Genomic DNA, 26,301 nt, shown 5'->3' on the forward strand with positions numbered 1-26,301 from the left:
CGGTTCTTCACCGTGATTTTGTTCAAATCTCTGTAGTCGATGCACATGCGAAAGGAGCCATCTTTCTTTTTTACTAATAGGACAGAGGATGCATAGGGGAAATAACTTGGTTCAATGAAACCCATCTCTAATAACTCCTTGACTTGCTTTGCAACCTCTTCATGCTCACACTTGGAGAGTCTATAAGGGGGCTTGTTTACTGGCTTGGAATGGGGTTCTAAGTCAAGTGGGGGATCCACTTGTCTCTTAGGAGGGAGGGTTGTAGGCATCTGAAATAGGTCATTGTATTCCTTAAGTAAGGCCTACAAGGCTGAATCATTAGATACTGTAGAGGGTTGATTGGAGTTGTCCTTATTCAATTGCAAGACAAAGATTTGTGAGCATTTCTTAAACTCCCTTTTGAGTTGCTTTGCTGTAATGAGCTAAAAATCAGTATAATCTTGAATTCCCTCTAAGTGGATAGGCTACCCATACATCATAAACTCCATGTAGAGCGGAGATAAGTCCATAGCAATTTTTCCCAATTGTTTCAGTCAATCATGGTCCAAGACAACATCAATGGGGCCCATATCTAGGGCAATCAGATTAACCAATGCCACATAATTTTCAGCCAAGCATAAGGGAACTACACAACATATATGTGTGTTGGTTTCTTCTTCTCCATTTGCTACTTGGACCTTCAAGGGGTGGTGTAATGCCAGAGGGGTGCATTTCAGCCAATCAATGTGGCTGATTTATTGACAAAACTATGAGTGCTACCACTATCCACCAGGACGAAGACATGCTTTTCATTGATACTACCTTGAATGAGTAGGGTACTGGGGCATCGAGAACCCGTCCAAGCATCCAAAGAGATCGAGCAAAGGGAAGTGGTAGGTGGGTGGGATGTCAAATAGAGTATCTGTGAGGGATCACCGCCTGGGTCCGAAGGGAAACCCATCCTCTGGGTCATAGAACTGCTGCTGATCAATATCCTCCATAGGCTCAGCCTTGGTCAATGGGCAAGTCATCCTCCTCAGTGTGCCAATCTTCCATGACATACATGCTATGAACTTTGACCTTGGCTGTCTTGTACGGGCATTTGGAAGCATGATCTGTAGTGTACTTATCTCCACACTTAAAGCATAGGACCTTTTCCTTCTGTTCCTTCACAACATCTGGGGAGATGAACCATTGGCTACTAGATCCATGGGAAGGTGATGCAGTGGACTATTTATTTTCAGCATACTTATTCTCAACATTAGAGCCAAATGTTGTCCCAAAAGTGCCCATTTTTCTTTCAGCATGGAAGGGAGGGTAAGTGGGTACTTTGGGGTTGGTATTGGGCATAGAAGTGCCGTGAAAACTACCTCTGTATGGGGCTGATTGTGATGGAATGCAGAGTTGTCCAACACCTTTCTGAAAATTTTCATTTGTACGGTACTTTCTAGCATATCTCTTAGCTAATTCAATTGCATCAAATAGTGTGGTAGGTTTTTGAGCCATGACAACTCTATAACAAGAAAAGTCCAGCGAGTCAGACGTATTGGCTGAAGCAACTTATGGATCTGCGCATGAAGAAGAATGTGACTATGTCTACTCACTTGAGCCAGTTCCATGCTATACTCAAGAACTTGACTTCGCAGGACATCACTTTTGCTGAGAATGCCACTCCTCTTTTCTTGCTTGGTACTCTTAATGAGTCATGGGATATATTCCGCACTACATTATGTGCCTCTACTGCTACCTTGAAATTATCTGATGTTGAGAGTGCTCTTCTGCAGGAAGAGGTTAACCGTAAGAATTTGGATGCCTCTCGTGTGCCTGTGATAGGCTTGGTTCCAATCCATAAATATACTTGTGCAATTTAGTATCATCGCTAATGCTCTCCACATACATGGTCAAGTTCATGAACTGATTTGTGTATTCACATAACAGTGAGGTTATGTTGGTCAAGGGTATACCACCATCTTGCCAACTGCTCTTTTTCCACAGGAGAGACAAAAACTTGGACCATATGCATTTTAAAATCATCCCAGCCAATGAACTATTGATTCTCTTGATTAATATAGCGCCACCATGTGTGGGCTTCCTTCCAAGTGGAGAGAAGCAAAAAGGATTTTTTGATCATCTGTACGAGGGAAGATATTGAAGTAGGACTCCAACTTGGACGTCCATTCCTCTAAGTCAGATGGTGAGGGGGATTGCCCATTGTACTTTGTGAGGATGATCTTGTCACGCAATTCATTTGGACCATGCTACCCATGAAACCCTTGTTGTCCATACATCTCATGGTGGCCATACATGCCTTGCTATCCATACATTCCCTGTTGTGCATTAAGCCCATGATGTCCATTATAACCATGCTGTCCATGATTTCCAAGCTGGCCATTCATACCATAATTTCCTTGATAGGGCTGATTCATATGGGGTGCATGGGGGCTCCTAGGGAGAGCAGGGGAAATTCAACCAAGGGTGGGAGAAGGCCTCAAATGGATGTTGGCTACATGGTGGACAAGGGAATTCAACAGGGCTCATCATGTGCATGAGAGGGTTCACCAATCTCGTAGGTAGAAAGGGAAATTCACTTAGCCCCAAGTATACCCTATGAGCCATACGATGGTTCCTGATGTGGAGGACATCTAGACTCATGCCTAGAGTCATTGGCCTTCTCTTAGGATGAAGCGGTCACTAATTGAGCAGCAAGAGTAGTGAGCTGCTCCAAGGTTTGTTGAGTCTTCGAGTTTGAGAGATCCATGTGCTCGATCACTTCATCAAACTTGGACATCATTTGGCAATGGTTGGTGACCATGCCATTATGTCATTCCATATAACAACGCTCATGGTGACACAGGGTGTGATTGAGAAGGGTGTACGGGTCCGTTTCAGGCATTTCCTCCTATATGTCACTATGATAATCCTATGCCGAGCTTGGCTCCTCATTCATGGAGGTCCGAGAGTCTCTCATCTCCCTTTGTAGTTCCTCTTGGGCCTTTCTTTTGCCTTTCTAGTCAACCATCTATATGCAATCCACAGGACCTGTTGTCAGTAAAAGGGGCGTAACTCTTTGTAGGAAACTCCAATTGATGAGATTTTTGGCTCAAGTTGGAGGGGAAAAAGTCCTCTTCGAGAAGAGGTATTAATCTTTGTGACAAAAAATGATCAGAATTTTCTATAATGGATTTATTGTGCCTATCCTGGAGCGGTCTACACCTTGTCCACAGTGACCCTAGTGCACAAAAATGGGCATAACTTTCAAACCATAGCTCCGATTGGGGAGGTTTTTGATTCAAAACAGAGGTGAAAAAGCCCTCTTCAAGGTGAGCTATAAGGTTCACTTCTAGATTCAAAACATAATTTTTTGCAATAAGATCTCTGTGGTTGTCCTGCAGGACTGTGACCAAAAACATTGCTTGTCCTTATTGCCAAAGCCTTACATGGATAGAGCATAGTTCAAGGGACGTGATCAACAACATCAATAGTATACTGAGCATAAATACTGAGCGTGATCGCGAGCATCACTGCATACCCATTGTGTGTGAGCTTTCACTCAACCGCCAAGACCCACGAACCGCTTATTGTTTCAAGCGTTCCAAGCCGAGCACTAATGGCTACCTCTCACATAACCGACGCACAATGCCTACCTTACAGGTGTAGTGAGCTTACCTCCATGCCATTCGAGTTACCTCCTCTTCCGCACACTCCGATAGCTCCACGATCCAAGTGCAAGCTTCAAGCAAGCTCCATCCTCAAGCTCCACGCTCCAAGCTCCATTGCCGCGAGCAAGACAAGAGAAGAGAAGAGAATAGAAGAAGACAGGAGAAGATGGAGAGCTTCTCCTCCTCGATCCCTCACCCTCACACACTCGCTCCCTCACACTCTCACACTCCCTCTCTCAAGCACAAGCTCAAGCAAGCAAGAAGAAGAAGAAGAAGAGAGCTACTTTTGGCCACACACAAGAATGAGCTTCTATTCACTTTTCAATTTTATATACAAAACCCTAAATCCCTTCCGGGCGGTCATCCCCTTTTCCTCTTTTACATGGCCAGTCGTAGCCTAGGCCCTTTTTCCCATTGTCCTTCTATCTTCCTAGCTTCCTTTCCATTGCCCATCTACATTTACAAATTGCACGGGTGAGAGCTCGGCGCTCCTTGATTTAAACCATGATGCGCTTGCGCTTACGCTTTTTTACAATAGTTTGACTTGCACTTTTCCTTGTGCGCCTTTGTATTTTAAAATGCACATTTCCCCTTTTATATTTGTCTTGGACTTTTAAGGTTGCCCTTGCACTTTTGGCCTTTTCTCCTCTTCTTTCTTCAGTCGGGCTACCTTTTTTCCGCCTTTGCCCTGTGTCTTTTTCATTTCCCTTTGCTTCCTTCGTGTTGGGGTTAACATTACCCCCCTCCTAGACGAGTGCCAGTCCCATGGTATGCACCGTCGTAGGTAGCAAGCTATAACATGCACCGAAGACGTGGGTAACAAGGACGCCAGTGGTTTCTGTAGAGGAGTGTTGGTGGTAGTGTGGAAGAAGGTTCTGGGGCCTATTGGTGGCCAAGGTGGCTGGTGGAAGGTTGTGGGAGTTGGCGATAGGGCTGATTTGTGTTTGGGATTGCATTGATGGCCAGCCCAAGTCTTGGTTTGTTGGGGATTCTGCACATGTCGATTCTTTGCGGGCTTGTCGGATGGTAAGGGATAAGCATTCAGGGTTGGGCGTCGCTGAAGAGCGACTGAAATTTCGTTGGAGGCTTCAATACCTGCAATTTGAAAACCTCTTGTGGGGTCTCTCCCTAAGGGGTAGTGCTAGTCTTCTTATCGTGCACAAGACGTATTTGATTAGTTTGGGAGACAGTTCGAACTCTAAGCAAGCTGAGAGTATTGTCCTGCACTTGAGGACCCAAACTATGTATATACTTCGGTGCAGATATTATGTAAGTGCTCGTGCATACTTAGATATTACGTAGTTAGAAGACCGTGGGCTAGTTTGTCATAACGTGTGGGTGAAGCAAAGTGCCATGTTGAGAAGAAGTACACGTGAAGGTATATGAGACATCCTTTGCATTGTGACTGCACGATGGAGCATAATTGAATACAGGGACACCGCACTTTCGGTATAGCAGGAAGCTATTGGACTTGCTTGATGAGGACGGTGTACATTTCATGGCCAATCATGCGGTGCTTACCACAACGGATTGCAATGGTATTAAGGCAGAGTGCAAGAGAGAATTGTGCCAGTGGGTCAGGGTGACAGGTCTAACCATAGGCGAGACAAGCGCCCTAGGTATGTCCTGCCCTTGATGTGCCCTGAACAATTGTGGGTGATGCTAGAGGGCTAGGGGACTAGGGACGAAGCCAGGCGACCAAGGTCACGAGACGAACCTAATTTGAGGACCCCTAGGTGCTGTCATGTGATCGTGGGTGCTTCTTATTTTCTCATTCGTTTTTTTTTTTTTTGTACAACCATTACAATATCTTGAGGCTATCAGCCTTTCAATGGGTTGGAAAATGTCAAGCTTCAAAGGCTCAGGAAATGGATAGTACAATGCTGATTGTGCCCTAGCCTCGTTGTTAGAGAAGCCGTTGTAGAGATGGGGAGACACACTTGAGATATTGCAACTTCCTTGCGACACACGTGTTGTTGGTACGATCGAGGTAATGACTGCCGTGAACCAACTATAGAGCTTCACCCAAAAAGGGAGCATGACCCATGAATGTGCTTTGGGCCATGTGATGTGGGTGGTCGGCAGTGTGGCTTTGTCGCGGCTCTTTGTGGGTTCGATGGTTTTGCGATGTTCGGGCATTGAACACTTTCGCCCAAAGACCTGTCTCATCCTATATTCATTTGTGGCTTCATGAGAGTACATGCATGGTACATATCACAATTATAATAAACCAGTGCAATGCAAGGAGGCATCACTTATCTGAATTCTATGGTGTTGACTTAGATACTTATCACCTACACTGGATTAGCTTTATCTCTTGCTAAAGACGTGAAATATATTAAACGCAGATATGAAAAGTTCATACAATTCGAGAACATGTCACACTTAACCATTTAAAGACAAAAAGTGATGGCCAGGTAGCATTTGATACGCCTTTGTACAACATGGGGCTACTCTATTTGTACAAGGCAGGACGAGTCTAGGTGGCTGGGTGATTGGGGCTCTGCTGGTGTGGGGCTCCCGTGGGGTTGGGCAGGGAACATGTCGGCCGAGACATGAATGGTGTAGTCCCGGGCCGCTACCGTTTGCAGAATTTCTATAAACAATTCATTAAATTATTCCCTTTCTCGAGCTGCCCTTTCTGCCCTTGAGCATCTGGTGCCCGAGCGTGAGTTGGGGGTTTGTGCCACTAGTGTTGCCACCTGTTGCGCGTTTTGAGTCTCGACTTTCTTGACTCGAGGATTCTTCTACCTTCGTCCGGGACGGTGTCGCTTAGGGCCTCGCTTCTTAGCATACCTTTTGAGGGTGGGCACATAGCGCTCCGGTGGAGGGGCACGTGCCACATGCTCCCGTCGTCTGTGAAGAGCGTCTTTGCATGCCAGATGTCCATGGTTCTCCATGTGTTCTGTCAAAAGAGGAGGCCTGCAACAAGGATACAATCCAAGGGTTAGACCTGGATATAGGATACGACTGTTTGCATGGAAGGGATTTCAATGTGGTTCATCAAGCGCATATGACAAGAAGGGGAGGGGTGAGGCACGCAGTGTTTGTTGTATGGGGATGGCCCCCATGATGATGTTCGCCTTGCCTCCAATCATCAGTAGATATTGGCTTATGCTAATTTGTGTGGGCTGGTTGTTATGGAGTGGTACAGGGCACATCTTGGGAAGGATAGACCAAAAAGGGAAGAAGGTGTGTAGAAAGGGACTACACCCTGTCTACACCATCAGAGTTGTTGGTCAAGGCTTCCTATGGCGGTAATGCGGGTTGCATGTCCTTCACTTGCAGGTGGGGATGGTCACACGGCTTTTAACTTGAGGAGCTTAGTTTGTCAGGCCCAACTCTTCTCCCTGTGCTTGACTATCATTGCTTGTGTGTACTGACATTGTTTATACATGGTGACACAAAAATCAGTGTTTATTTATAGACATATTTATGAATCCATGACACTTCACAAGGATAAGAACCAATTGTAGAAGTCGGGGTTGTACTGGAGCATGGCACACGCATCTAGTATTCACGGCAGCTTACTTAATACCGATAGATATTTTGCCACGTCGAGTAGCATGGAACCTTGACCAAGTCTACTGGCAATATGTAACTCCTCCTCAGTGAGAACTTTATCAATCAAAGGGCTCTCTAGTCTAGTTCCAGCTAAGTCCATACCCCGAATGTCAGTTAGTACTCGAAGGGAAGTTGGTGCCACATAGGTTGGGTCTCTTTGAGACCGCCATTTGGCCAACCGCTCTTCTGAGACCGTCATGATCTGAGCCCCTAGTTTAGACATTACGACACGGCTTTCGCACCAACGCTGCTCAAATTGACTCTGGTCTGCAAACAGTCGCTTTAGTTGCTCTATGTCTACGAGATTCGGTCGGCAGAGCACTTCATTGAACGTGACAATTAAGCGCAGCTCGTTGGCTTCCTTGTCAGAGATGAGTTGCATGCGTTCATACAGGAGCCTGTCATAGTGCTCGTTAAGATATTCCTATTCTTCCCAAGATAAGGGGAAGGACAAGTAATCTCCAAGCTGCTCCTTGGGGATTGTGCCCATGTCTGCAAGGACGTAGATACATGGGACCACTTTGAGCTTAGCATCCAACTCAGTTAAGCATTCTGTGACACTTCTATGTTCAACGAGGGCTTGCTCGGTTGCTATCTCATGCAAAGTTCTAAGAGTTTCCTTAGGCTTTAGCATGGCTGGGGGCTCAGGCCTAGATGAGCAAGATTGGTCAACGCTAGGATTTCTTATGCTCTTGGGGTTCTCACATTTCTCCTGAGGTTTTGCTGCTATTTTGTCATGGTTCTTCTCGGATGTGGCTGGTACAGATTTGTCACCTTGTTGTGATGACGTTGTATCCACTCTTGATTGGTCAATGCGAGTTCTATTGTCAGTGGATAGAGTGTTGTAAGCAACTGTTGATGGCAATGGTTGCTTTGGTTTTTCGGAGCACACGGATGTGTCTGAGGGTTCACCACTATTAGGAGAGGCATTAACGGGTTCATTAGTGGATGGACTCGATGCTTTATTCATCGGCTCTCTGGCGCTCTTCGTCTCAATGTTCTTGGGGTGCACAACCACCTGCAATTGTTGTTGCTTTCTCTGCTTTCTCCTCTTTTTCTTAGTCAACGTAGGTGCATCTAACAGCGACTCGGGACCCTGGACTAGGTTAACCGTTGATGTGCTTGGTTGGGCCTCAGCATTTTCTTCCTCTAGTGTGTCCTTACGGGACATGGACGTGGCCTACTGAATAGCCTTGCTAGGTTGTGAGAGCACAATTACCTCCCTTTTCGGAGAGTCTAGCTCTTCAGCCAACTCCCTTGAGTTTAACTCCTCTAGCCTAGGCTTTAGGCACTCTGAAAGTGCTAGAGTTTTCAAGGAAGTTGGTTGTGACACCTCCTCCATAAGTATACTACTAAGGACGTCGTCCGCAAGGGGTCTTGTCATGGCTAAGGGCTGTGACTGTTGTGATTCCTGATTGGAAGTAGTAGCAACTAGTTTAGTGGGCTGGCTACCCTTAGTGGATTGCGGTGTCAAGTCCTTAGGGCAACCGGAAGTGGTCGTTGCTCTTAGAGCATTCCCTCATGTAGGCCGAGTATCGGTTGAGCTAGCCACCTTAGGTTGCATAGGCATATCCTTGGGCCGAGAGCTACAGATGGTATCGTGTCCTGCCTCCTGGACATTTGGAAGCTTTGATGTAGGTCGAGATCGGGATTGAATAGCCGCACCTGACGAGTATTGTGCTTCCTGTGTCCGTGTAGGGGAAGAGGGTGTAGGAGACTTTGGACTCCTAAGTAGCTTTGACACTGGCTTGGAGATTTGCTCGTGGCTGTTAGATGATTGTGCTATTTGCTTTGTTGAACACTCAACCTTGCCCTGAGCAATGTTGTGCCTATGATGCTTGCTATCCTCTTGGGGAATCAAAGGCTCCTTGGGCACTAGCAACTTCGACGTATCCTCAACTATTACATCTGGCATCTGCTTGTCAAGCACGCTAGGCCGAGGATCTACCCTCCGATTGGTCCCGTTTGGTTTCTTGATTTCGACCATGAGGGGCTCGATCCCTCCACTGTTGTTGACTCGAGACTTGGTTTTTAGCTTAGATCTCCTCCTACGCTTCCTTGCTATTGATACGATCTGGCCTTCAGTCGACCACGGAGGTTTAGCAAGGGGTTTTGGCACCCAAATCCATCGGTTTCCTGCATAATACCCTTGAGCCCGACGAAGCCACGCCTTGGATATCCATCGTGGCGTCGTGCTAACTCTCCATCGATGCTTGCGTCTACAAGGCTTGGGCTTCTTTTGGGCTCTTCTACGATATTTGTAAGTCCAAAGCCCGTCCTCGACATTGTCTCTTGACCTTCTTGGTTCAGGCATGGCCTCACTCTCACTGGCTCTCGTTGTTCGACCTGTGCTTGTATTAACTCTTCCAACAAGTCCTTGTTCTCGTTAATGGGATTGAATGTTACGTCGGCACCCTCCTTTCCTTTCCCTCGAGGTTTGTTGAGGTCACCCTTACTAAAGGTCGTGACTATCCTCACACCTGGTAAAGTCAAGCGTATCCTCTGAGCTACGTAGTCCGCCTCACACTTGGTAGCCTTTTTGAAGGGCCTTCCTAGGAGGATTTCCTTTCCACCATTCTCGCTATTGGAAGAAACATAGAACAGGAGTGGCAAGCTTTCTGTTTCAATTGTTACAAGGATTCTGCACTTCCCTACAAGTGCTCGTGGGTGTTCCCCGTAAGGATTAAGAGTTGTATCAGTCGGTGTGAGCTCTGGTTGGCCTAGTAGGGTCCATGATTCATAGGTCAATATATTAAATCTGCTCCTTCATCAATTAGAGCATCAATAGTATGCTCTCTTTTCGCGGTGAGTTTGACCCTAAGATAAGCCGGTGGTACTATGTCTTCATCTTCCAGGTCTTGGCTTGTAAATTTAAGCCTTCCGACAGATGCCCTTAAGTTCTCGACTGCACGACCAGATGTGGATTCTCCACTGCTCTCTTGGATCGTCAGTGCAGTGCTATTCAAGGTACATCTCTCGTCAAGAGTGTCGTGTCTAGTCATCCTCGCATTTGTAGCTTGCTGAAGTTGCATTCTGCTCTGACTAGACACGGGTTGAACACAATGTCTTTGTGTTCTCGTGGTGTGGCCTTTTTGCCCTTGATGGCTAGATTGGCCCGTTGGTGCTCTAGGGTCTCTGTTTCTCTCTGTTCGGGTATGGGCTTTTGGTTACTCTATTGCAAGTGAGACTCCATGCTCGTGTAGAGCCATTGCTACACTAGGGTCCAATTTGGAGGACCTGTCACGGTGCACGTTTCTCTCCAACCCACTTGGGGGAGGTGCGGAGGGGGCAGAGCCCCCTCTGCGGGGTTCCAGGGGGGACAGTCCCCCCCGGCCCGCAGGGTCGTTACGGTAGAAGCCATGCACAATTCGGAGGACCGTTTATAGCCAAATTTGAACCACTTACTCTCTGTTTCAGCCCGGTAATGGATCTATGATATGGTTTCGGCTCTATATGGTTTCTCGGTTAATTTCACTGTCTTCACGTTAAGATTTGAGAAAATCTAAATTCGGCCTAACAGGTCCGAATTGCAGGGTCCGAGTGGGTCACTCGGACGGGCCGAGGCGCACGGGCCGAGGGCTAAGTTCGGACGATTCGAACGAATTCGGACGAGGTCACTCGGCCGGGCCGAGGCACTTGGGCCGAGGGCCAAATGTGGGACGTGGCCGAGGCCCGAATTTGAGTCTCAAACGGGTTTTTCCTCGGATGGCCCGAGGCCGACTAGGGTTTGGCCGAGTGGACCGGGTGGTCCGAGGGCCGAGTCTGGGCCTCGAACCAGAGTCGACGTGACTTGAACGCGCTGAACGCCGCGCATGTTTTTGCCGCAGCTCGCAAAATTCGACGTGCAGGGCGCTGGGGGTCTTCCCCCTTGTCGCGCAACTCCAAATTGGTCCTACTACTGTAGGGGGAGGTGTAGAATAACCTGGGCTAGCCCAAGATCTCCCTGATGCCAAGATTGAAGCAGATTTCCTCGCCAAGCTTTCCTCTTCTCTCCTGCTCTCTTGAAACCCTGCAATGCACAATGTGGCCTTTCTTGCCACTTCTGGCCCTTATATCCTCTTCCAGGTATGGTATTGGCACCCCCAATAACTCACTTACCGATCTTAAGCATCACGAGTAAGTTTTATACCACTTTTACACGATTCTTGCCATGTTTCTGTCATGTTTTACAACAGTAACCCTAAAGCTTATTTTCTTTGGTTTTCTTTGTTTTCTCCTACTCTAATGCATCCAAATCACAAAGTAAATACCTACACTACTCCATCTCACAACATAAATCTCAAGAAAAACAACAAACCTACTTGCCAAGGAGATCAAATACCATCTTCAAACCCCTCGCTCCCTACCTATCTCAAGCACTGGTTCGGGGGAAACCCTACTCCAATGCTCGATTCGAAGCGCGCAAGCGCTCAAGGCTTGAATCCGTTGGTCCCGGCAACGGAACCAAAATGTGTGAGCTTTCACTCAACCGCCAAGACCCACAGACCGCTTATTGTTTCAAGCGTTCCAAGCCGAGCACTAATGGCTACCTCTCACATAACCGACGCGCAATGCCTACCTTACGGGTGTAGTGAGCTTACCTTCGTGCCGTTCGAGTAACCTCCTCTTCCACGCACTCCGGTAGCTCCACGATCCAAGTGCAAGCTTCAAGCAAGCTCCATCCTCAAGCTCCATGCTCTAAGCTCCATTGCCGTGAGCAAGACAAGAGAAGAGAAGAGAAGAGAAAAAGAGAGGAGAAGATGGAGAGCTTCTCCTCCTCGGTCCCTCACCCTCACACACTCACTCCCTCACACTCTCACACTCCCTCTCTCAAGTACAAGCTCAAGCAAGCAAGAAGAAGAAGAAGAAGAGGAGAGCTACTTTTGGCTACACACAAGAATGAGCTTCTTATTCACTTTTCAACTTTATATACAAAACCCTAAATCCCTTCCGGGCAGTCATCCCCTTTTCCTCTTTTACATGGCCGATCGTAGCCTAGGCCCTTTTTCCCATTGTCCTTCTATCTTCCTAGCTTCCTTTCCATTGCCCGTCTACATTTACAAATTGCACGGCGGGTGAGAGCCCGGCGCTCCTTGAATTAAACCATGATACGCTTGTGCTTGCGTTTTTTTACAATAGTTTGACTTGCGCTTTTCCTTGTGCGCCTTTGTATTTTAAAATGCACCTTTCCCCTTTTGTATTTGCCTTGGACTTTTAAGGTTGCCCTTGCGCTTTTGGCCTTTTCTCCTCTTCTTTCTTCAGTCAGGCTACCTTTTTTCCGCCTTTGCCGTGCGTCTTTTTCATTTCCCTTTGCTTCCTTTGTGTTAGGGTTAACACATTGGCTCTACCATTAATGCATAAGTACATTCACTGCTATACATCTCTTTTGATTGCATGCACTTCAAGTGTCATACATTGGTGCCATTAGCATAGGTACATTCACTGCTATAAATCTCTTTTGATTACATGCACTTTAAGTGTCATACATGGGTGCCATTAGCATTGTGGGGGTGTCCAAGGGGGATTACTTCATCAGGGAGAGTGGAACTTATGGGAAGTACCTGCACCTACATACAAGTATCGGACTCGGATCACCGAGAGCTGGGCAAAGTTTCCCCCGCGGGCTGGGTTGTGCACCCCTTCAGGGTCTTAAGTGGTAAGGGAGAGTCACCTCTCTTTTGTCTTACCACCTTGCCTAGCATTGGCCTTTTTCCTCAGCTGGAGTATACATGGCAGACATTTTTATTAAGCAATCAGTATGAGATGCATTGGAAAGGAGACATTGGGCATTTTCATGAGATACAAGGAATGACAAAGGTTGGGGCAGGGATTACCTTGGCAGTCTAGTGACTCGCTGGTTGCTACTTACCTAATTTACAATGGCTATTATTCATTTTGGGCTCATCCAAGATCACAATACCAAATGGGGGTTAATGTCAGTCAATAGAATGAATTTCAAGAAGAGGTATGATGCATGCACACGAAGAGGATTGAACTATTAAACCTATGCAATCTTGAATCTCTCCAACAAGGGATTAAGCTCAGCAAGTGGCTAAATTGAGAGATTAAGATCAAATTGGCATACCTCTTTAATTCTTGGGAAGACCTTTGAAGCATAAATCATCATGATGCCCGATTGCTCCATCGATCAAGTCTCGTTGGTTGGGAGGCATCCGTGGAGGGAGATTTCAGCATTTGAATGCTCCTACTGATGAGGAAGGCTCCCGTGCTTGTCCCCGAGCTTGAGCTTCAAAGATGGGAAGCTTCAAGTGAAGCTTTCATGGCTGTCCACAAAGCTCCCATGCATGCTAAACTCCATGTCTTCATCCAGGCAAGAGAGATCATCCACGAGCTGAAGGACTTGTGGGATTTGAGTTCTCAGGGTCAGCTTGAAGAATCCATGGCTTCCCCAAACTATTCCAAATTGTCCCAACTGCTGTCCACCATGGGAGTTAATTCCCGGGGTCAAAATTTCCAAGGGGGAAGAGAGAAGTGTGTTGAGTCAATGCCCATGAGTGGTAGGGAGTAGCAAGGTAGCAGGAGGAGAAGGGCAGGAGTGCTAGAGGAGGCAGGCAGCTCAGCGCAAAATGCGCCACATTTTGCGGGCTATTGCTTGCTGTCCCAGATGGGCTGAAGGTGGTCACCAAGGTGTTTGCCAAGCAGGGAATGATCCTGAGAAGCTTGTGGGGTGGCTGAGTGTTGAGGTTAAGGGCTGGTTATAGTAGGAAGAAGTCTTGAACAAAAAATAACTGTGGTTTTCCCCTCCTCTAAACTGCTGAACCTCCAACTTGCCTTGGGACCCCTAAAATTTGCATTAAAAAAGAAGTGACAACATACTATTTTAACTATTTTACCTCCAAATATGTCTGAGTCTCAAGCCATAGCTTTTGCTTGCTCCGAAAAGCTAAAGTTAACTGAAGTCCTTGCTGTACCTATACCTGTAAGCTAAGTAACTAGGGTTTTTGGGATTTGAAAAGGAAAAAAGGAGAAAGTAGAAAAGGACCAAATCTTGAAGATCTAATACCACTTATAATGAATGAAGCTGAGAGGAGAGAGGGGAAGAGCTAAAGAGAGAGAAAGAGAGCAAGAAGAAGAGGAGAGAGAAAGACAAAAAAGAGGGGAGAAGGGAGAAGGAAGCCATGGAAGCTAGAGATGAAGGTGAAGAGTATGATCTTGATAATAACTGGTTGCCCTAATCTGGGGCTCTTACACCTTATATACCCCGATCAATGTGACTGGGTGTCTAAACCCTAGTCAGTGTATGTCTCGCTTGTTACAAAAGTAAGGGCAAAAAAATGCAATAGAGGAATCTCCTTCATTGGTTTCTCACAATGAGACTTATTAGCTCCTAGCAATAGTGCAATCTATTTAGGAGGGGATGATGTAATGAAAAAAAAAGAAAGGCCATATAAGCAATCACTTCACAAATTGGATGACCCACTGGGTCAACCAATAACTCACGATAATGATCCAATAATATGGCATCCATGCGAGCAACCACATATTCTAGAGAGCCTCCATGAGGAGCTTTGGTGAGATAAGAACCAAGCAATCAAGAAGCATGATGATAGTGTTCGATATGCTCAATACCCCACCCTCACCAATGATCCATGGTGCTCAAAGTTGTAAGGCCCCCATTATGAGAAGAAACCACATGTGAGTTTGGACATTGGTTGGGTCCTAACTAATATAATAGATGAGGTCTATGCAATCAGATAGCAAAAATATAACCTTTGTGTATCTAGCCTTTGGATTAGACATAGCAGTTAAGATGGGAGCAGCTCCAAGTATATTGCATCAAGTTGCGATATGTGGGAGATATCATGAACCTTATTTTGTGGATTCCCTAGAATATTCCCTAGCCAACTAGCGAAGGTTAATAATATAATAGGTCAAGCATGTCGACCTGATTCCCTTTGTCGCGGGGTATAAAAGGTGAATCTCTCTAGAGCCATGATCATCTAGTCAAAGTTCTACTAACTATCCGTAAGTGTTTCATGTATCATCTATCTAGATTTCCATCTAAGCTTTAGTGTATGGATAGATAGAGCCATCTTGTATCAATCTATTTGAAATTAAAGAAAGTTATATTCTTCTATAATTTGTTGTGAAATCTCAATCATATTCTACTTGTTGCACCATCTACTTTTTAATATGATTAGAGGAAAGAACCAAAGAGCTAAAAGAGGTGAAGGCTAAGGTGACAAAAATGGAAGAGTTACAAAGAAAATATGCAAAAGAGAGAGTACCCTTAGTAGAGTAGTTGAGCATTTTGATAGAGCACAAAAAGGCAATGTTTGCCATGTTAACAAGGCAAATACATGAGAACCAATAGTCATAGGGGCAGCAAAGGATAGCCTTCATAGGGCTTTAGGTTGTCACAGAATCTACCTTAATAGGGGTAGCAAAGAGTGCAAAAATAGAGACAATGAGTGCATGAAGGAAAGGAGTCCGTAAAGAAGATGGTCACACACACACGCACACACTACTACAATAAAAGCTCTATATAAATATATAAATGTAATCCTTTCTACCTCCATACTATCTACACCTAATGTTGAAAAGCTGAAAGCGTAACTCAGGCTACTGACTACTTAAAGCAAGACTTTGGTCACAAAATCAAGTTTCACATTTACAAGTAAGCTAAGGAAAGACTTGTGAATATCCCAAGCTCACTGGTTGCAATACTCAAAAGTTAAAGGAAATGGGGTTTTGAGTACCAACATCGTCTTAGACACCATCCATACAAAGTATTCATCCGACGACTTAGAAGGAGGAGCCATTGAAGTCTTGGAACGATCAAAAATCATAACACAGCTAGTAGACTATGCAAAGCCATAAGAATTGGATGTAGTCATCACAAGGGCCCCATAAGCAAGTAAAGATACTATGAGCACTCAACAATGCTATAATTGGATGGTGAAAATCCTTTTGGCCTAAACCTAGAAAGTGACAAAGGAACCCATACCCATATATCTCTCAGCTCCTCCTAAAGTAAGAGATGAGGATCAAGAGAAGGCACTACAACATTATCAAGAGCACAATAGACTCAACCTCATAGTAGCATTTGACTATAATGTGTCCCGAGAGTCAAGGTTTAGACGAATTCTAACCATTGATACCATCCATGCCCCAATCACGATGGTTACCAACATTGCAAGGAAATGGTCATAACAATAGGATGCCACAACCTTCAAATAAGCTTGCCAGCTCCAAGGGAACAAAACATTCAACCTCAACAAGAAGCTATGAGAGGCGTAGAGAATGTAACTTGGGTGGTGCTACATTATGATAGAGGCAGATGAGTAAACTCGATTTGCATTCCACTACTCTTAACCACAAGAGAGAGCCAACATACTTTACTATCCTTACCCAAGGCTACAACCCTAAGGGCAACCACATATATAACTTTTCAAAAATCCCAAATCTGTATTGAGAATCCAAAACAAAAATATATATTTCGACCTGGGATCTAAAATAATTCATTTACTACCTTCATTCAAAAATTTAGCAACTATCCAAAACCAACCATTGCTATTATACGACACTTGCGATTACTAATCAAATCATTAAAGCAAAAGTCTACCATATATGAAGTCGGCCTAGCTCCACTCTTCTTCAATGTCCATATCAAAACCGACCATGTTGCAATACGTGACTCAAAGTTTGATCATCACCGATAGTCCTACTTACTACATTGCTCTACTGGAAGACATGGTCGACAATAGATTTGCTTGCAACACGTGTCCATCCTTAGAATGGTCTATAATGATACGAGATTCATTAAAGGAATATCTTGTGAGCAAGGGATAGCTATTTATAACTTTGCAATCTCTCCTTGAGAAATTCAATCAAAAGAGAGCAAAAACCCCAATTAGATTAGATTCACAACATTCTCTATATTTAAGGATCCCCAAGATTAGGGATGCATGGTGGCTTGACCGACCAACTTCATCTCTTAACACCCTAGCCTCTTTTTTCTCCACCTCACAAGTTCAAGGCACATCAATGGTAGGAAATTCCAAGCTTGCTCGACGAACATGTCACCCTAAATTCTAACAATATATTCATTAATCAATAAGAACCAAGCTTACCCTCATATATAAAGTATAATTACCCAAGATTATATTTACAAGACCTATAACAACTATGAAGATTGCCGACAAAGTATATACAAACTAAATGACCAATCGTGAGATTGGTGGAAAAAGGACGAGGATGTCTAACTTAAGTGGAAACTCTAAGACAAACCTAATATAATGTGTGAACTTAAACTTTTGGAGTATCCACTTCTTTCACTTCTTACCTATCCTCTTGTGCACCATTGCCTGAGAGTGATAGAGCATGAAGGCTTGAGCAAGGCATTTGCAAAGTAAAGGTAAGTTTCTCTTATTGCTTTCCTCCTCTTCTTTCCCTTCAACTTTTGTAGGTTAAGAGGATAAGCAACAGAGTGAGATTGAAAGAGAAATATCTAGGAGAGAGTGAGTGACCAATTGGAGAAGCTATTATTTTCGATACCTTTCTTCTCCTATCATTGGAGCCATTGTGATATGAGAAAACGAAGGTGCAAAACATCCTTGAACCATATTAGACTACCACATTTTTCATCAAGCAATTTGTGACTATCTTATTTTTCAAAAAACTCAATCTCATGGGCTTCATAAATACTTCATGGTTATTCTAGATTGAAACTACATTATTAGAATAGGTTAAAATGCAAAAGGTAAGCACAATGTTAATCATTTCACATTTATTAGAGAAAACAATCGCATTTTACGCAATGCTTTGATCTCCATGTTGCTTATCAAGTTGATTAGTATTGCAAGACCAAGCCACCATACTATTGTTTAGTATAAATCACATGCTCTAACAAGCAATGCTAACAAATGATGAACAATGTGATGATGGAAATTAATGTATGACTCCGGTTGGTTCACATAGAAAGGGACACATAAACCTCCCTAGTGTGTCGGAAGTGATTGGCGAAGGCCATCACTAAATTGACTTTTATGAGTTTAAAAAAGGGCTTCTTTCATTATCTACAAAGTGCTCATGTATGCATGATTATATCGTCCATTTGTATGAGCCTTGGTCACCATAGAAACATCACCAAGAGAGCAGTTACTTGCTTTTTGTCTGGGGTAAAGAAAACCTTTAAGTTAGCTTTAGAACTATTTCCCCTAGCATTCCATTCTACCTTCTATAAGACATGTAGGCTTTCACCTTTCGGCATATAACCATACAATAATGTATAGTCGTGCAAAATGTGTGTATGTGTGCGTTCGTGAATGCAGCTATGGCGATGCTTATTCCCCGCAATTACAAGATTGTGAGATATAGCATGGTGGCCATTTATTATTGAAAAATATGGCGATGCTTATTGTCCGTTTCAGAGGTATTGTCTCATATGACTCGTTATACAAAAGCATGCATATGGAAAGGGCAAGTACATGCATCCCACCATGACAGGCAGTCTCTCATAAAGGTTGGTGAGACTTTTACATGCTACGTTACCCTTCAAGAGTTCATGAGCTACTTGCATATTTCAAAATCCATCAAAAATCAGGCCTGTGCACAACCGAACCTTTGATGCTCACATGGCTCAATCTTGGATAGCTGCATTCCCACAGCTCCCGGTGCAGCTGCTCTTTCATCCCGCCATGCTCTTTGCTTCCTTCTTTGTAGGATTGTACACACTGTAATCCCCAAATTCGCGGCGGCCACTGTTTAAAGACAATGCATCAGAGCAGAATATGAGAAATGGCCAATTCAGAAATTAACTGATACTCGTGAGCATGCCAATTTTCAACACCTCACGTGTTTCTATCTTCAAATCTTTTGTCAACAATGCATGTTAAGCTCATTATGACCATTCACTACATAACTTGTATGCTAGCCTGTCAGGGTCTGCAGCCTTAGACCTGTCTTATGTCTGACATAAGCGCTTTTGCACATTGGGAGTACATCATGCCAAGAAAGGCATTCAGCTTTAAAAAGAATGCCATTATTTCAGGTCCTCATCAGCTTGTGTCCTTTGAAAATGATCTACCAAATATATCGGGATGGAAGCTAGGACATTTGACACTTAGTCATGCATATCATCAAAGCTGACGTGTATTCGTTGCTACATTTAGTTTTCCTAACTTGTTTTGTATTTTTTTTCATGCTTTGGGTTCTTTAGCCTTTTAACCTTAAGAAGCTATTGGTTTACATCTTGTTAGGCTTCTTAGTCTTGTCATGGATAACATTAGCCTTTTAACCTAAAGAAGCTATTGGTTTACATCTTGTTAGGCTTCTTAGTCTTGTCATGGATAATATTAAATTTGACTAGAGCGTGCAGTGCATTACCTCTCTCTCCCCCTCAAGAAAGCACGCCTCCTCTCTCTCCCCCTCAAGAAAGCACGCCTGCTCATAATAGAACATCACCTAGTTGCAAGGTTATAGCCATACGCGTAATGACACAGCAAACAATGCTCAACAATTCTATCCTTCTTTTGTTTGGATAAGGAGTCAAACACTTACTAAAAATCTCTCTTTAAACTCATGGATTATATGCATCAACAATTCTTCTCTTCCTAGAGACAAGTGAACACATACACACACTGTGTGTGTGTGTGTCACAGTGTGTGTGTGTGTAGGAGAGCTTCAGGCTTCCAGGCAGCTAGCATTGGCAGGGCATGGGAGCTCATGGTATGCACATGTAGAGTATTGGCTCATGGGATATGAGACTAACGTGGACTAGTTCCCTCCCTTCAAGGACAAGGGAGCTCATGGTATGCACATGTAGAGTAGTGGCTCATGAGATATGGGATCGACTTGGACCACTTCCCTCCCTTCCAACATGACCCTTCCCCCCTTTCCCCCCTCCTTTTGCCTAGATAGATACTAGAGTCATCTAGAAAGCTAGCATTACAGGGGGGGTACTGAGTGCTCGTATGCTCGAACAGAGGCATGGTTATGGCTACATGGATCACCTCCCACCACTACAATACAGCTTGGATTGCCCTCACTTGGAGCTCAGCTGAGAGGAGCTAAACCGCATATCAGGTTGAACAAGATTTTGATAAACATAGCCAGGACATGGGTGACACCTACTAAGGATTTTCAATTTTAGGATGTAGATGGCTTTCTAGCGAAAAAATCTTCTACACATATCCCCGGATGGCTTTGTTATCTGCCTGAGAAAAATGGATGCACAACTGTCTCTTCATGTACAATGCACCATTGGACAACTCCATATATCCTCACACCAGCTACGGAACTTAGGATTCAACACAAATGCAGTTGCATGCAAAGGAGAATAATAACTATTCCATCATGTACCACATAAAGTACGTAATTTCTCATATCTCTGTGCCATATTAAAATCCCCATCATCATCATCAAAAGGAAAGAAAGAACACAACTTCTCAATCATTCTATCCATAGCCTCGTAGACTTTCCCAATGCATGGCTGCATACTGTCCATAAGTCTCAGCAAATGCATCACTAGCTACATCATGGCAACAATCCGATGCACATCATACCAAAACGAGGCATCTTCTACACATTCAGCATATTTTATCACTGCAGCAATGGAGAACAGTGCATTTGCACAATACTTGTCACTAATGAAGATCTGTCGCAAATCAGCACTGCATGTGCTTAGGCGACTAACCATTAAAAAATTATAAGCAAACCGTGTTTCTGAGTACTTCAAGAAAATCTTTTGGATCTCTTGTGAAACCCAGCACGCATGAACTGGTAGTTCAACACAAACATCACCATAGCATTTGCTTTCTCAATCACACGCTCAATCCAACCCAACTTACCAATGTCTTTTAGCAGATTATTCAAGCAATGTGCCATGCAAAACAACACTGTAATGTGTAGATTTGGTTGTTGAACAATATCACCTGCAGCCCTATTTGCGGACTCTCCATCCACAACAAGTCTTGTGACCAAATCAGGGCCAACCATCTCAATGCTGCTCATCCACTCAATTGCCAGTACATTCGTTGACTTGCCAGTTTCAATGGCATCATGAGAGTTTATGAAATACATCTTGCCATGTGAATATGCAACCATACCATAAATAGATCGCCTTCAAGTGTTTGACCACCCATCTGCAATCAAAGTCACCCCATTTGATTGCCATAAACTTCTTGTGTTTTCAACAACAATCTCCACCACATGTCTCTCCTTCTCTAAAAGAGTCGTGCGCAAAGACTCGGAGAATGGTGGAACATAGGACAGTTCAACTTCTCCAACCTTTTTACACATGTGCTTAAAGTACTCTGGCCTCACTGCATTAAATGCAATGTGATCATCACATAGAAGAATCTTGCAACGGACATATCTACATTCTCCTTTTTTCTGTCATCCATATGTGCATCAAGGGTGGTCTGCCTAATATGTGTCACAGTAGGTGTTACAGGAGATGTACAGCCAGGCATCTCAAAAGCACCACCACCTTTGCTAGTGGTGTGAGCTGCAGTGGATGATGGCCTAGTTGAACCTGGTCTACTAGAAGCAGTAGTAGTAGTAGTAGCAAGGCCAAATGAGTGTGGATCAACTACCACTGGCCATGATGCTCTCCTCTGTGTTGTAATGGCGTCTTGCTCAGCAGCCTTTTGCTGAAGAAATTGTTGCTTCTCTTGGCTGACATTCTCACAAAAGAGCACCTAATGGCAAGACTCTCTCAAGAAATGGGGCCTTACTTTGTTTGCCCCACCCGTTCTTTCATAGCCACAAAAAGGACATTTCCAATGTCCTGAGCCACCCCTTGATGTTGGCCTTTCGGCCTCAACCTCACACCACCCTGACCAATCATCGCATCTCCTACCCCTACCACTGGTATGAGGGGTAGGAGCTCAAGAAGATGTTGCCAAGGGGACCCGCAAAGATGATGCCATGGCTTGCAAGTTGCTGGTCACTACAATGACTCACTGTCAAGTTTCAACAATAGTACAACTGAGTACACACTGTACTGCATATTTGATTAGTAAAACATCCCAAAATTTCATGTCCCCATGACAAACCTCCCCTTGGAAATCCCTACAATAAAATCGATTGCACTACATTGTGCCAAAGGAAAAGTATACCATACTAGAATTTCCGTAAGGCATCACAATCACAACATTGGCCACTGTTGTCTAACCATGCCACATGCCCAGGCCTGTCGAAAATTTATTGTTGGTATAAACATCAGATCAAAGTGAAAAATAGTCTAGAGCTGTTGCTAGAAACCCATTGGATACATCCATAACTCATGTTTCTCAATTGTTCTGACTATCAACCATTTTTTTTAGCATAAACCATGGCTGAAACAGCCAATGGCATTTACTAACACGCCGATGTCCATGGAACCAGCTGTAATCCATTGAAAAGTGAGCATAATCTGATCATAAACTGATCACTTGCTGGATTGAGGACTGATCACAAAATGCTGCAAATATGACCCCAAACTGATTGCAAAAACTAATTAGTAACTGACACAAAACTGATTCCAAAAGTAAGTATAAACTATCCTCCAAATTGATCAAAATTTTAGCTGAAATTGATTAGAATCTTGTCTCCAAACTAAGGCAAAAACTCATGCCAAACTGATCATAAACTGATGCAAAAGGATAGTTTCAGTACCCGCGTAAAACTACTACTCTTGTGCATACATCTCACAATAACTAGTACACTAATTATTGACCTCATGGTAGACATACTGTCACCGTAGTACCTTGGATGCATACCGAATACATCTAAGATCCACTACATACAAGAGCTGTCCAAAATGGTGGAATGGAAGTACTACCTCCTCCTTCAGCATCAAGCATTGCTCCGGACCCCTACTCTATTGAACCTGACTGAGCTCGAACTGAAGAAGGCTCTAATTGAAAGACATCTATCTACCCCTTCAGCATCAAGTAGTGCTCCGGATCCCTACTATATTAAACTTGACTAAGCTTAAACTTAAGTCAGCTCTAATTGAAAGAAATCTAAGTAAAGTCGGCTGTGTTGAACCTGTCTGAGCTTGAACTGAAGTCGACTCTAAGTAAAGTCAGCTGTGTTGAACCTGGCTGAGCTTGAACTGAAGTCAGCTCTAATTGAAAGGCATCTAAGTAAAGTTGCAACAACTGAGGATGGTCTACCAAGTCATCCTCTTCTATCCACTTTGCATCCATTGGTGAATAGCTATAAAACTTCACCAAGTATCTCCTCGAAACTTTACCTCTAACCATAGACACCAAAAACGTTTCATCATGTTTCGTATTTGAAGGTCTCGTTTCACGTTTCATTTTACTAGCTACCTCAAGGTTTCGAAAAAAATTAATTATAATAATTAAAATTATTGATTAATATATATAGATTATAGGTACCTATAGGCTATAACCTGAGTCCTACATCCTAGACTCGAGAGTTAAAAGCTAAAAGGCTAGAATATGAATATCCATTTCATCTTACATCAGGATTCTACATTATACTCATTTAAAATTTGACATTCATGATTCAAAAATCACAAATAACACATCCTCTTGAAAGAAATCATTATAATTTATATGATCATACATGTACAATCCATTTAACATAATGCAAACTTCAAAATAAGACTGAAAAGATTAAACTAAGATTATTGAGTCAGGATTCATGATAATATCAACATAGATGATAGATAGTTAGAACATAACATAAAGTTTAAACATTAAAAAATGTGAGAAAAAACTTAAGAGTCAAAGACTTAAGAGTTAAAGCTCCTAACTGAATCCTAATACAAACTATAGCAAAAATCCAGTGACCAATCATAAAAGACATCAATCATAAAGTCATAAGTATCATGTATGTAGCAACTAGCTGCTACTACTAGCTATCAAAAGAACCACTACCACTATCATTGCCACTAGTAAATAAAGTAGCTCGATCCATCTCATCTGAGGACTTTGGTAATGGTAACATCTCCTACTCTATGTATAAAGTGCCATGGCCACGACCACTGCCACGACGACATCTAGGAGCCTCCTTGAATCTACAGGCAGTGCTAGTGGAGGCTAGTGTATCATCTGCTTCACAAGGAGAAGAGCCTTGTCCAGTGTCTTATAAGTGTGACTCCTTTGTCATAGCAGCCATGGCACGTGTATGGGCACGGGTCACACGTTAGAAGCGTAGACCATCCTCTCGAAGAAAATCATAGCCAATATCTTCCATCTCTAGATAAAAACAAGATCAACTACCTCTCCTCGTTATAAGTTTCCTCCAACTTGGCAATAACCTCACCATAAACCTCTTTTACCTTCCACAGAAGCACTCATTCTCCCTCGAGATCCTGGCCTTGTAACTTCTCCAATAAGCGCAGATTGACATTCACATAGACTAGTTTCTCTAGTTGGCATGTGCTCAATTTATAAAGGAGGCTTTGACATTTGTGAGATTTTAGATATAAATATCTACACGACTAAAGCACAATGCATTTTAATTTATCAATGTACGAATATGAATTTTTTTTTAAACAATTACTTGGTTTTTTTTGTTGGTATGAATATCTACACATGTTGCAAATACATTTTGTTGCACTGCTATTCCACTCTTGGGAGAGCATACGAAGAGCTAAGGACTGCACCTCGAACGTAAGACGACCATTTATTTCCCACCAAGGCACTACAAGACGTCCTCTCTCTTGCCTAAAAGCAATCTCTCGTACAAAATGATCACAATCATAGACTAAAATAATCACCTCATCCTCAATCCTATTCATAGTCTAATAGTAATTAAAAATTAGTTTATACAAAAAATATATATTACATATTGAGGATCACCATTAGGCATTTACCAATGATCAAAGTTACACACAGCAATTAATTATAAGCTATAATCTAGAGAGACAGCTTACCAATCTCTTTTCTCCAACTCAAAGACTCGATCAGGATACTGGGTCCAACCTGATATAAGCTTTCGATCACACCAATAGTTTATATCCTTATACAAAGAATGAAGGAGGTATAAAACAATGTGAATTGGTCTATGAAACCGATCTCATCTCTCATTCCATACATCAATGAGATCACCAACTCTATAAGTTATATGAAAACTATCATTAGTAGTTTTCATTAGTAATTTTACAAAATGAATGTATAAATTAATATTTAGTATTTACCTCTCAACTCATAAAGTATGGCAAGATGGCATGGCCTTATAAAGCTCGTATATATAATAATAAAGCTCATGATATATCTCTCATGATCAAAGAGCCGCAAGATAAAATAGAGGGATGCAATGGCTTCTTTGATAGCCTTCACCTTATTAAAACCCATTACTCAAAAAGCAAGTTGTTATTTCTCAAGCTTTGACTATTTGACTTCTACTCCATGCATTCCACTCGTCACTACATACAAGTCAACAAAGAGAATCTTTTGTTTGCACCATTCTAAACACATAAAGCAAAACACAAGACTCAAAACACTTGAAAAATTGAAACATTTGTTTTATGTCAAGTTTCAATGTGCATATTGATGTATCGTACAATAATTATAATTTATAATGAAAATCATAAATGATTACTTACCGATAAAGCACAAGCAATAAGTAGCCAAAACATGTCTTTGCCGACTTCACAAGGTCGTAGTAGCAAACACTTCTGAATAGAGCCAAAGCCAATGATTTGTGAGTGATGAAATTGATTATACGCAAGGCTTTCTCCAAGGTTGGCTCTACCTAAGAAAGTGTTGCCATATCCTTTATCATGAGATCAAGTGAGTGTGAGATGCATGGAGTCCACACAATCATGGAATAGTCCCTCTCAACACACTCACCCATCTTGGCACAATTTGAACCATTATCCTTTATGACTTAGACCACATGTTGTCCCCAATCTCCTCTATGGCCCTCTTGATATGGGAGTAAGTCCACTCCCCAATAACACTTAAGCCAAGGGCTATAGCATCCACCATATGTAACAATGTAGTATCAGTACAACATGAAACCAAGATATTAATCATGTGTATTCTACAGTAACGATACAGGCAGTCAATTGGCCTTCACCCACTTTCATGGAGATGAAAAATGTCCCAAACTCATTATTTGTTGGTCCCTCCACTTGAATTTATATAAAAACATCTTCAGCCCTATTGAATCCAAGTCTTGGAGCTTCCAATTT

General features: G+C 43.2%; 1 protein-coding gene across 4 annotated transcripts in view; it reads right to left on the reverse strand.

Annotated features, from left to right (window-relative positions):
• Positions 1-18,068: 18,068 nt before the first annotated feature.
• The window catches only part of LOC148028555 (Polynucleotidyl transferase, ribonuclease H fold protein with HRDC domain-containing protein), a 115,283-nt gene continuing 107,050 nt past the window's right edge, over positions 18,069-26,301 (reverse strand). For 3 of the 4 annotated variants that reach the window (XM_087688830.1, XM_087688832.1, XM_087688831.1), the window contains one exon: positions 18,071-18,904. In XM_087688830.1, coding sequence (XP_087544956.1) covers positions 18,832-18,904 — 73 coding nt within the window. In that variant the 3' untranslated portion in view covers positions 18,071-18,831. Of the gene's footprint in view, positions 18,905-25,038; positions 25,125-26,301 lie in introns of all 4 variants that reach the window. The other variant, XR_015692503.1, reaches the window with a different exon arrangement.

The sequence above is a fragment of the Lygodium microphyllum genome, chromosome 11 (assembly GCF_053477565.2).
Source record: "Lygodium microphyllum isolate KBCC chromosome 11, Lygodium_microphyllum_v1.1.10, whole genome shotgun sequence".
Classification (NCBI taxonomy): Eukaryota; Viridiplantae; Streptophyta; class Polypodiopsida; order Schizaeales; family Lygodiaceae; genus Lygodium; species Lygodium microphyllum.